Genomic DNA, 13,400 nt, shown 5'->3' with positions numbered 1-13,400 from the left:
AACAGAGAGCAGCGCAAGGACAAACGTGTGTTGGTAAAAGAAAAAACGTCTGCGAATTTAAAAATTTTAGAAACCATATGGTCAGCAACTTACACTCTGCAGCCTAAGTTCACCCTGGAAAAAAAAAAATGACTCTTTTAAACATTTTCTCTTTCGTATTGAGCAAACTAAAGAGGAGCTTCCTCACAGGAGAGAAGGCTTGGAAAAAACCCCAGAGCTAAACTAAAAGCAGTAACCTTGGCCAGCAGTTTTCTGGCTTCCCCTTGCTATTATTAAGTATCCTTCTGTTTGACGAAGAATTTCTCCACCTCTCACAAACCATCTTTTTTCTTTCTGTGGCCAGAAAAATCTGAAAACCCTCTGTTTGTACTGAGCCTGTTGCTATGCACATCATTAAAACACAGCACAAAAATCTTTCCTTTGAGTCAGGACAAGAGCATAATGGGGGGAGAGGAACCAAGAGCAAGAGCCCCTTTCCTGAGGACAAAGCTGGCAGAAAGGAGCAGGGAAGCAAAGCACAGTGCAAAACAATTATGGTGGGCCCATCCCTTGAGTCATTTTAACCAAAGTGGGAAAACTAACATTTTTGAAGCCCTAGCGTACCATGCTTACGGTTTGGAGTGGGGCTAGCAAACCCCTGGTCTTAATCTCTTTAATTCCTAGGGTTTCGTGGCTCATCTTCCATCTGTCTACCAGTGAGTCTTTTGTATCAGCTTTTTCACGCTTCTGTAAGAATATCAAGATGTTTTCCCTTCCATGTGCACACCTATGTGAATCCTCCTTTTGATACCTTTTGCCTTGCTGTTCAATTATCACCTAAATGTAGGGCTTGGATTGTGCATTTCTTCTTCAACTCACAGTATCCTGGCAGATTTCCTTCTCTTCTGAAGAGATTTGTTCTTCGAAAATCATATCCATAGGAGAGGAGATGAGACGTGGTATGTCAAAATTAATGTAAAAAAAATTTTTTAAAGCAGAGCTTCTCAATTTTCTACTTAAAAAAAAAATCTGAACTTGATCATTTTAATAAAGTCAATCACCTTCTGGAACAGTGTGCAATCAAGTAACATCATTCTCAAATTTTTGTTGTGCTGTTCCCGGGACTCTATTAGCCTGCGAGTTTTCAAGGGTCGGATTGTCCGGGGACAAGAAATGAAACACAGACCTTTTAAATATATCCTCATTCCGCGGCGAGGCGCCTTGATATGTGTGGCTTCACAACTACCCCTCCCACCCCAACAACCGGAGTGCGAATTCTAAATTCTTTGTCCTTATTCAGAAAGAAGAAATGGCTGGGCCCTACGGATGCCATAGAACCTGTTTTCTTCTCAAACAGAAGTAGCCAAACCTTTGCCAACATGTGTTGGGTGAAAACAAGTTCGGTTGGCTCCAGACAAAGGCTTATTTTTGAAGCACAGATGGAGGGCTAAATGGTTGCCTCCTCCGAGGACTTGCCCACAGCGAGAGACGGGTTCCTATTTCTAATCTATGCAAATATCTTCCTCGCGGGGCATCACAAAGACTAACTGTTTTGTGTCAGAAGCTGCAGATCCCAGGTGTGCTCTTCAAGCCCATCTCCACCTCAGACGCCTGCTAACGTGGGTCACAGCAAATGGCTGACAGTCCGTCACTAACCCCGCTCCTAATGAATGTTGTCGGGCCCTCTGTGAAACAGTCCTCTGGAATCCTGCCCTACCACTGCTGCTCCTCCTTGGCTGCTCTGCCTGGAAGACAGTTTCAGGATTCGGTTTGCACCCTGACGCTGCTATAAAACCTCCCAAGAAGGGTCAGACTCCCAAAGGCTCCTAACCACCATCGGTGGCGTTCTTTACCGTGAGTTCAGATCATTTCTTCGTGACAGACACCAAACCCAGGCACCTTGCGCATTTTAAAATGTTACTCTGTCCAAAGCAGGTCTCCTCTGCCCTCCAGTCTAAACGCCTACAGCCCATGGACGGCTCAGGAATCACACCTGGGTCACTTCCCACATAGATGTCATTCTCTCTCTCCTTTCCCTCTCCATCCATTTTCCCTTCTCTGCTTGCACTACTTCCCTCCCTTTTTCTCATCTCCCCCACTAAAGTCTTTCATTTGCTCTGACGTCCCCTGGCACATTCCAGTTGTAGGGTTTCTTGCAGGAACAAAACTTTCTGCAATGCTGGAAAAAACCCACAAAAACAAAACCCCATAACTCCTCACACTAGCCTAGCTCCTAACTTTAAATGTTCTTTGCCATAATGAGAAGGTTACACCGAACACATACACAGTTTACTTTGGTGTTTAAGTCTAAAAATGTCCTTCAACATTTTATTTTCTTTGTTAGTTTCTCTGATCAAATGACAACAACAGAGTTTGCTTCAAAAACCTGGGTTGAAAAAGATTTCATTCCCTCCTTACCGAAGTTCATCTTAAATGAACCAAGCTAACTGAGCAAAAGAGAACTTCTAAAGGGAAAGGGAAGAAGTCCTACCTAATCTCCAGTCTCAATAACCCCTACCATCAAAATTCTTACTTTATAACTCAAATTTCTGAGATTTAAAACACTTTTTGTTTCAGCTTGTGAATGCAAATATGGACAGGCAAATAATTTGGCATTAAGTTTACTTATCTGGAAAATCTAAAACTGTAAAGAGCTTTAGAGGTTAACTAATTTGTTAATTACCAAGTCTGGATGAATATCAGAACCCTCTGAAGAGTATCATTTATTTTAAACAATATATTCTCCTGATCTGCAGCCTAAATTTCACTTTAGACTTCTGTTAGAGCCCTAGAATTGCATTTATAATAAATGCTCCAGGTAATTAAAATATAGCAAGCCCTGGTATGTTTGAGAACTACTGATCTAGTCCAACATCCTACCCAACATGGCGGTCTCCTCTCCAAGACACCTCCCCATCTACCCACTCAGTGCCACAGCATTTCCATACACCAGGGCGCTCAGCCTGTTATAGGTCTGCATGTTCCACCTTTTTATGGCTCTAATTAATAGAAACTCTGTGCTAATGTTGAGCCAAATAACCAAAGTCTTTCTACTCCTTGCACTTGACTTATTATTAGCCCACATTTTGTGCTCCAGAGTTGACAGAATTCTCTCACATACACAAGAGAGAGGGAGAGAGGGAATCCCAAGCAGGTTCCGCACTGTCAGTGCAAAACCTGACACGGGGCTCGATCTCACAAACCGTAGGATGGTGACCTGAGCTGAAACCAAGAGTTGGACACTAAGCCGACTGAGCCACTCGGACGCCCCAAGCCTTCATTGTTCTAAGCTTAAACAACCTTTTTTTTTTAACTTCACAAAGCACTATTTCTGAATCCCTTACCACTTACTTCAACTTCGCCTCCTTAACAACTGACCTTACAGAATAAGTCGACCTAGAGTAAAACCACTTCGTTTTTTCGTACAGACTGAACTTTGCCCAATATGTATGAATTGATAATCAGTGTTTCATCCTTGTTATACGCTGCCTTGCATTTCATAGTCCAAGAGCCATGAGTCAGCAAGCACTTATTCACCTAATGCTGTGTTCCCGACACAGTGTAAAGTATTCAAGGAGGATTCAGAAGCTGGCAGAAACTGTCCCATTTGGAGGAGTTCATAACTTCAGGCACAGAAAGGAATCTACGTAAGTGAAAAAAACTTGAAAACGGTGTACGACAGTTTCTAACCAGGTGCTTCAAATGAATGGCACCTGAGGGACTGAACATGGGTTTTCCGAGTCTGGCTGTGAGCTATTTCGTGGCCTCTGCTGATAGAAATACCACCTATTTAACAATAGTTTTTATTTAAAACGCAAAAAAAAAAAAAGATGGAAACTGTCACCTTAAACTGTACGTAAAAATTTTAAGTGCTTCCTATTTTAAAATCTTGGGGCACCTGGGTGGCTCAGTCAGTTAAGTACCCAATTCTCAATCTTCGCTGAGGTCATGATCTCAGGGTTTGTGGGCTCAAGCCCCGAGTTGGCCGCTTTTCTGTCAGTGGGGAGTCTGCTTGGGATTCTCTCTTTCCCTCTCTCTGCCACTCCCCTCTCCACACACACACTTTCTCTCTCAAATAAACAAATTTAAAAATTTTTTAAAATAAATACAATAAAAATTTTAAATCTAAGAAACCACACATATAATGATCAAGTACAATATTCCTATTCCTCAGTATGTCATTGGCATTGCTTCTGAGTACTCTAAATGCCATGATCCAAGAAAAACGTGAAAAGTAGAGACTTAATGTATTTCCCTTTATTACCAGAAAGAACCATTTGGTGAGAAGACAACCCCTCTGCACGTTTTAATGGAAAACTCTTACCAATAAGCAAACTGTACTGACACCAACTGACACCAACTGTTCCATTCATGAAACTGCAGACTACCAGAACTCTAGACGTATGCGGATCCCTCACTTTACAGATACGGGGAGATGTCACTTCACAGATGACAGGTGGCTTCTCCCAGGCAAAGCAGCCAATGAGCAGGAGGGTGGGACTGATCCCAGATCTCCTCTCTATCGATGGCTTCCTGTCTCCTCTCATTGTGACCTAGGACAGCCAAAGCTCTCGCCTTCTTAACGTTCTCAACTCTGCTCCCAGCGTCAGTTACGTTCTCACTCCTCCGATTCGAAGTCTGATGCTACATTTTACTTGGGAGCATATTAAGGGCAAGAGTAGAACAAAGAAGCAGTATGTGGTTAATTCTTTTTTTTATGCTTTTTAAAAATTATTTTGAGAGAGAGTAAGTGAGAGAGCAGGGGAGGGGAAGAGAGAGCGGGAGAGAGAGAAAGAATCCCAAGCAGACTCTACACCATCAGCACAGAGCCCGATGTGGGGCTCGAACCCATAAACTGTGAGATTATGACCTGAGCTGAAACCAAGAGTCGGACGCTCAACCAACAGAGCCATCCAGCCGCCCCTTAGGTGGTTAATTCTTTATTAAATTCTAGCCCATCTGTTTTACCCACAGCCTCCAGCTAATACTTGTATGCTGCGAGGCACAATGTTCTGTGGGTCCCGCTGACTGACTAGCATCGGAGGGAACCCCCGGCGGCAGCACCGCAGAGTCACACAATTCGAAAGCTGCAAAGCCACTGGTAAACAATCCCCAACGACTCCACCTTCCCCCCTCCCGTCCCGCGACACCCACTGACACCTACACACCCCCAAATCAACCAGCTCATCAACTTCATAGGAAGCCTCACAGCTGATCCACGCCCTTACACGGAACAGAGGAAAAAATTCACCCACCTTGTGGCCTCCTGCTGAAGCCATGACACATTTGGCACATAGAACATCACTCCGAAGAAAAGCAGAGGCTCGTTTGCAAATTTGTCCAGATGTTTCTTCAGAGGTTTCTCCAGCTCCACCCATCGTGCTTGCTGGCTCTTGCTGAGAAACCAGAGGCCAAAGTAGTGTGTCTAGATAAGAGGGTAAAATAGCATGAGTCTATGGTTATCAGGGGTACCCCAAGACTGCAAGACTCTGACGCCCTGCACCATGTGTGGTTTCCCAGCTCAGACGTGAGAATCCAGCATTTACTTCCCAACTTTAGGACAGGCCAAGAGACACCACATGCACACCATCCACACGGACGATCGGATGCAACAGTCACAGCCACTGCTGCTGTTTGCACATGTGGCTACTGATGCACCCATGTTTGGGAAGTGGGTGCATGCAAGGTGGGGAACGGGTTGGCTTTTTTCCTACGCTCTCAAGGCCAACTTTCCCGTGCCTCCTGAACGCCTCATGATCTCATGTGGGACACGCTGGCAAAGGCAAACACAGTGCTCGCACCTGCTGCAAAGTAACTTGCTACTCAACTCCTAAGACAAAACTGTCTGCCAAATGGAAGCTTCCACATCGCAGGGTATTTCCATACAGCACCAGATTTGAACGGAAAACTGATTCACTCCTTTGGAGTTTTAATGAAGTACTTTCAACAATATCTGCCTTGACCGCTTCATTATTCATGAACCTGCAGTGAAATCTCTCTCCCTTATGGAGCTTTGCAAATGGGAGGATGTCTTCCCAGCTGCCATGGGAGCCCCTAGTGGCTGTTCTTGGCAGATTACGGTGGGATTTGACAGATGAAAGCAAGATTTTCACCCTTACACTTGAAGCCTCAACCAGTTTAGTTTTGAACGATGTGCTAAATGATTTAAACAAGTACTTTTATGCATCCCATCCTGTCTTTATATTAATTCACACTAGGATTTCGGGATTAGCACAACAATCACCAGAAAATAGATCACTGCTTTTGAAATTTTCTTTTATATTTCAATTATAGCTTAGACCAGTTTATAGCACACCTGGAAATTTGCCTTCAAAAGAATGTTTTCGTTTCGATGTTTAATTTCCAAAGGCATTCTTGTGCCGAAGTTCCCACTCCAGCTGCCTGCCCCGTCAGCAGTATCACAGATCAGTCCCTGCCACAACCCTGCCAAAATCCGTACGAACAGTTTTGATTCTGACTTCACTAGAAAACCAGGATGTCCTTGTTGGCTTAAAAGCGACAGACCAAAAGGCTCTCAAGGATATTTTCAAATACATGTACTTTCAGATGGGAGAGATCATTTCCTCAGCTTTGCTCCATGATGTTTTAAAACTGTTTTTTATTTATTTTTCAGAGAGACAGAGAGCAAGCAGGGGAGGGGCAGAGAGAAAGAGAGACAGAATCCAAAGCGGGCTCCAGGCTCGGAGCTGTCAGCCCAGAGTCCGACACGGGGCTCGAACCCACGAGCTATGAGATCATGACCTGAGCTGAAGTCAGATGCTTGACTGACTGAGCCACCCAGGAATCTATGCATCTCTTGAGCAACAGACAACACACAGAACCAAGGTTATATTCCCATCGAGTTAGACAAACTGCTTGAGTGAATTCTGACCCTATTTTGTTCACATCCCAGCTTCGGTGAGTCAGGTGGTTGTCCTAAAGTGACTGATGATGTAGAGGGAATGAAATGTGGCTGAATTAGAAGACAATAGGCTGTGAAGTCTATTCAACTCCCGGTGCCTACATTCACTGTCTTAATAACTCGACACAGGTTCCCAAGGCTCCGGAGTATCAAAGTTCTTTCATCTGCAAAATAGGGACAATGATGATAGCTATCGTGCACGGGCTGTGAAGGGGCATCGAGGAGATCACATCTGTCCACTGTGCGCAAGGCCGTGTAAAGTAACTACTTTGGGAATGGTGCTTTCTGTTGCTGCTACTATCATCATCATCATCGTCACTGTCATCGTCATTGTCATCATCATCATCATCATCATGGTCACCATCATCAGTAAACGAAAGCATGCAAGCCTCAAGATTCTTTTCCATCAGCACTCCTGGCGTGCCTATGAACTGCAGGATCAGAAGACAGAAGTTACCTGGAAGATAAATGAGAAAAAGCAGCAAGAGGAGAAGCTGGAAGGCCTATAAAGCACACAAAAGCCTAAAAGATGTAAGAAGAAAATTCATCACAAAGTAGTCCCTCCCCTAAGGTTTTCTTTAGTCCTAGAGGTGTTTACGGGACACTGGCACATCGCTCTGATGCTGTCCTAGGGGATCCATGATGTGGGCTTACGGCGACCTTACAATGAGGTAATCTGGGGACTTAATACGCAGTCTGAAAAGGGTCCGAGGCAGTTCTGCACTATGCTGGATTCCGCATGGACACAGTGTTGTAAAAGGTATGCCACTACACTGTGGGTGGCTAGGAGTGAGTCTGCATGTAATAAAGGAGGTGATATATATACACAGTGACATGATACGTAAAAGTTATTTTCATTGGAAAAGAAGCCCTTTTATAAGCCTGGGTGGAGAAAGGGAGGGACAAGCTTTGTAACTGCCTAACAGGCCAACCATGATTTATTAACTTTCACTAAAAGCAGTCCTGACATTTGAGGGTATAATTTCATGATCCATACTTCATTCAAATTGCAACATTCACTCAAATTAGGAACATTCAAATTGCAAGTGATCCACATGAACTGTCTAAACATGCTATAATCAATTTTGTCCCAAAAAAGTTGATTTTTTTCCCCCAGAGGACGCAGACTATTTGAGCGAGCCACCATGCATTTATCCAGTGAAGTAACTATATTACTACAATATTACTATTCGAGAAATGGGGTATCCAGCACAAGGCAAAACTGAGAAAGGCAGGTAACCTGGAAGATACAGTTCCTACCTAAATGGCCAGAAGAACCAATTTGAGAAGTGCCAAATTCAGGGGCACCTTGGTGACTCAGTCGGTTAAGCCTCTGACTCTTGATTTCAGCTCATGATCTAATGGTTTGTGAGATCGGGCCCCACACTGGGCTCTGTGCCAATATCACAAACCCTGCTTGGCATTCTCTCTCTCCCTCTCTCTGCCCCTTCCCTGCTCACGTGCATGCTCAAAAGCACTCTCTCTCAAAATAAATAAACATTTAAAAATAAAAGGTGCTGAATTGAGTTATCTAGTAGGAAGGAAAATCCATTTACAAGATCCCCAACCCCACACCGTGTTGTGAAGCTACGCCCAAAGTCGCTTTCTCTGTTCCCAACCTGCCACCCCCACCGCATCCTTCCTCTACTATATCCCTGCCGGGGAGTACTCAACAGAGGAGAAAGACGCCATCTCAAAGTTCTTAGCCTGCTCCGTTTAACTTTACGTTGCGGCATGAGTTTATCCTGCCATATCTCATACAGTGACTCTCAGGAGATAGCATCAGAAATTAACCTCTCACTTAAAACTAACAAGTGCACCAATCAACTTCCTGTGTATTAGCCAAGGGACCATTAATCCCACCAGGCCCAGCTGAGACCAAACCAGGCCAGTTCATAATCGACTTGCCAATTTCCTTTTTTTTTTTTTAATGTTTTATTAATTGTTTGAGAGAGAGAGAGAGCGCGCGCACAAGCGAGCGAGCAGGGGAGGGACAGAGAGAGAGGGAGAGACAGAATCCAAAGACAGGTTCCAGGCTCTGAGCTAGCTGTCAGGACAGAGTCCCATGCGGGGCTCAAACCCACAAACTGTGAGATCATGACCTGAGCTGAAGTCGGACACTCAACCGACTGAGCCACCCAGGCGCCCCTTGACTTGCCAATTTCAACTCCAGCTGAATTCAGAAAGAGCTTCCCTGCTAACCACTGCCACATGATTTAGGAGAATGTGGTGGACGATTCCAAATAAAACAACCTCCTCCGTGGCCCAGAGGATCCCATCATATTGCCCGAGTACATTCCCCAAAGAGTTTTGTTTAATCTCTGAAGCTCCAAACATCAGCCAAGTCTGGCCAATCCTCACAATACCTCTGGGTGAGCTAAAAATCCCATTTTATTTCTATAGTTTTCTTTAGAAAACGGGTCTGATTACCTTGAGCTCTGCAGTGAGCTCACTGCAACGAAGACAACAGAAGACAGAAGAGTGGGTTCCCAGGGAGAGGAACCCCATCTGTGAATCGAGGACTAAAAATGTACTGCTAAGAAACAGTGCAAGGGAAGACACACTAAGATGACATTTTCATAAGAGCAGTTTCCTGGTCTATTTAGTTTGGAGCTTTTCATTTTCACGGGCAAGCATAAATGTATGCATGCACTCAAAAATATGCTGGTTTCATAAGCAGCAAATTTAAGCGTGAATATTTTAGTGCCCAAGTAAGATCCAAGCACCAAGAAAAAGATTCTAGGGAATCGAGGCCTTTAAAAATAGTTTGCGGGTGTTCTGATTTGCTTGTTCACTTATTTGCAGAGTCAGTGGAGTCCCCCACATTAGCTATGAATAGGGAAGGATTTTTTGGAGGATTTTGCTTTTCCAGTTTTGTGACCAATGACGCATCTTTCATGCTATCTGCAAGGGTTACAGATGCAGTTTTGGCAATTGTCAGGGATTAAATCCGTGATCTTATCTCAAGCATTTTGAAGAGTTAATCATCCAGAAGCAAAAGTTTAAAATATCTTGCATTACGCAGTAATTGGTTGTCTGTCATACCCAGCGCTTTAGCTGTAAATTAAGAAACAGAGTCGGTGTGCCTCCATATAAAATATACAGGAATTACACACAGGCATTAAAACTTTCACTGAGGCATGGAAAATACTTCAAAAGATGACTCTAAGCAGGCTCTGAAATGGCGCTTCATGCTATTACATTCCAACAGCTTTGGAAAATAAACCACTACACGTCAGTCGATGGCTGTAAAAAAACAACGTGTGTACAATCCACCTCTACTCTGGGTAGGTCTGGGGCTTCTGGAACGGGCATGTCTGTAATTAACAACTGCACCATCTTCATTTTCCTAGCCAGTCTTTCACAAAAGTATAGGAGAAGACACTGCAGAGTAACATTGGCCCAAGAAGAAAACCATAACCTTGGTTTCTCATAACCAAGAAAAAAAAATCACTCTTCTGAGGCTGTATAGCTCACACAAAATATACAGAAGGTTGAAGGGTTGCAGGTTAAGATGGGGGAAATTACTTCACCTACAACTCTTGTATCTAGAAAACAGACACTGGTGCCAGGTTGCCTCAGAGAAACAGACATTAAGCCAGTAAGATTTCATATTATAATCTTTATAAAGACAAAAAGCAATAAAAAATTCAAAGACCAGAGATCTCTCTGGCAGTCTTCTTCGGTGGATTCTTAATCAGTGTTATTGTAGTCCTCTGTAAATAGAAACATATATGGGTAAGGTGAAGCAGGTGATAAAAAATATAGCAATTTCCACTATTATCAGACAGGGCCAGAAAATGAAGTATTCCATTCAACTGAATACTCTCACAATTGCACATTACGTTGTTACCAATGACCAAAAGATTGGCATAAAATCAGACCATAGATAAATCCTTAATGTAAGTTCCCTTAAGTCAGTTAAGATTCAGCATCTTTATAAACTCTAGCTGTTAGGAGAATGAAATGTGGGACATTTCTACTGTAGCCCATCGCTTGGCATAAATCACCTTTGAGCTAAAGTAGAAATACGTATCTGCAAAAGAACCAGGGGACAGATCTGAGAAGAATCACCCATTCTATGAAATGATCAGGGATTTTTTGGGGGCTCCTTTAAAAACCAGAGCGGTCAGTCTAGTCGTAAGAGAGGTCCAAGAGTTATCAAATTCACCACTCTCAAGAATAGTTTAACCATGAAGTTGCCTTTGTGAAATTATTTATCCTTCCTCCATTTATTATTCTCTAATTAAAAGCAGAGTCAGGAGTATCCCTAAAGAAAATTATTCTAGCAGATTTCTACATTTTATTAGAACCCTTTATATTCCAATAAAATTCTTTTTTTCCAATAAAATTCTTAATATCCATTATTACTACTAACATGGCCTCCTTTCCATTCTTAGAACAGCACTGTTTAGTAGAAATATAATGTAAGCCACATATTTAACTTTAAATTTTCCAAGAGCTACAGTTCAAAAGTACAGAAAAGTGAGGGGCGCCTGGGTGGCTCACTTGGTTGGGTGTCCAACTTTGCTCACTCAGGTCATGATCTGATGGTTCACCAGTTTGAACCCCACATTGGGTTCTGTGCTGACAGCTCAGACCTGGAGTCTGCTACAGATTCTGTGTCTCCCTCTCTCTCTGCCTCTCTCCTACTCATGGTCTCTCTCTCAAAAATAAATAAAAATGTTAAAATTTTTTTTAAAGTACAGAGAAGCGAAGTTAATTTTAAATTTCATTTAAAATAGTTTATTCAAAATAGTATGCTTTCAACATGTAACTAATGTAAGAATGACAAGATAGTTTAACTATTTTCCTATCAGATCTTCAAAATCCAATTTGTATTTTACAGTTACTGCACATCTCAGTTCAAACTAGCCACACTTCAAGTATTTGATGGACACATGTGACCAATGGCTACCATCCTGGACAATACCATCTTAATAACTAGTCAAGAAATTGAAAGATTTTGGCTCAGTGTATGATCACGGTTTCTAATAATTCAAGCCACCTACAAATGAAACCAGCAGATTTATAAAAGGGTAAGAGCCCCATCTTTGGAAGAGTTGTAGCAGAGTCCAGAGAGCCCAGAGAAGACCGCCATATTGAGAGCTTCCACACGCCAGGCTCTGTAACACTGTGGCAAGTTGCAAAAACTAAGTCTTGTAATCCTGCCAACAACTCATGGAGGTTGCTACTCTGCCATCTCCATATACAGATGAGGAAACTGAGGCACAGAGCAATTAAGTAATGATCCCAGGTCAGCCGGGTGATAAGTGGCAGAGGCAGTTCTCATTGCCATGAATTCTGCTGCTTCTTTGTGCAATTAGTGTTTAAAAATGAGAAGAAGTCATAAGACCTTATTTTAACTATTTCTTATCCCAGGTCAGCATTTCTCAAAAGGTCTTGGAAGGTGGGAAGGCACAAAAAGACTGGCCAGATGACCATCCCCTCTGCAAACACAACAGCTCCATTTTATACAGTGAAGTTCCGCCTAAGAGCTCACTTGGAGAAATGGGTGACATCCATTAATCAAAACATGTTTTTAACTAGATTATCAGAATTCCAATTTTCTGAGCCTCATCACCTTACATCTTTTCCTTAATAAAAGTTCCTTGCCAGAAATTCATACCTAATTTTTGTTCTGAACTTAAAATAATTTAAAAATTTTTTCCTAAAGAGTTCATTTTAATTTCCAGTAGCCAGGATTACTGTCAAGTTCACCCAGCTAGCATCTCTGTCCCTCCTATCACCCCAATCCTCATTCTCTTTCTGTTATTTGGTTCTTGTCCTAAAATGCAAGGTGTTCATGTCACACTCTGCCTTGAAATCTTTAGATGTCTCTGCATCTCACAGCAGCGTTTTATTCTCCAAATAATTCAAAGAGGATTTTACAGAAGGCTAAAATAATTGTGAACCTTAAAAAAAAAAGTAGCATTGATGGGGGTGTTTCCCAAAGCCTTTGACCACCCTCCTTTTCTGCCACTACACACGCCTGGAAATTCAAACGGTGGAGGCAGCCTGCCCTGGGGGTGGGAAGCCCAGTCACGGTTAGCAGGTCGCCCTGTGCTGTGGTGGCCCCGTGTGTCACATGGAAACGGCCAGAGAAGGCCCCTCACAGAGTTGAAATGAGAATTAGATGAACTGATACAGGGAGAGTGCCCAGCACCATACGTGGCATTAAAAGGTGGCGATTTATTTTAATTATTCTTGGGATACATTTTAGAAATAATGTCCTACAGGATCCAGTTACAGCTCCCTGGCTAGATACATCAAACCCTTCAAAAGAAGATTCCTGCCTGCCTGTCTACACTCCTACCCTACCCTCCCTGCCAGGAGCTCCCCCACCCCACCCCCGCCACACACACACACACACACACACACACACACACGCGCGCGCACAAACAGATCAGTGCAGGATGAATTCTGCCCTTCCCTGAAAATTCCACGTGCTTTCCTGTTTCTGTACCTCAGCACAGACTGTTCCCTTTGCTTTGTTTCT

The 13,400-nt window shown here is 43.1% G+C and overlaps 1 protein-coding gene across 1 annotated transcript in view; it reads right to left on the bottom strand.

Moving 5' to 3' along the window:
• PTPN14 (protein tyrosine phosphatase non-receptor type 14) overlaps window positions 1-13,400 on the bottom strand; it is a 138,269-nt gene that overhangs the window by 82,584 nt on the left and 42,285 nt on the right. Inside the window, exon 3 of the mRNA XM_029933370.1 lies at window positions 5,235-5,404. Within this exon, the coding sequence (XP_029789230.1) occupies window positions 5,235-5,404 (170 nt within the window). The remainder of the gene's footprint in view (window positions 1-5,234; window positions 5,405-13,400) is intronic.

Source organism: Suricata suricatta, chromosome 3, assembly GCF_006229205.1.
Source record: "Suricata suricatta isolate VVHF042 chromosome 3, meerkat_22Aug2017_6uvM2_HiC, whole genome shotgun sequence".
NCBI classification, from domain to species: domain Eukaryota; kingdom Metazoa; phylum Chordata; class Mammalia; order Carnivora; family Herpestidae; genus Suricata; species Suricata suricatta.
The sequence above is the reverse complement of the archived record's forward strand: the minus strand, read 5'-3'. Positions and strand labels throughout refer to the sequence as shown.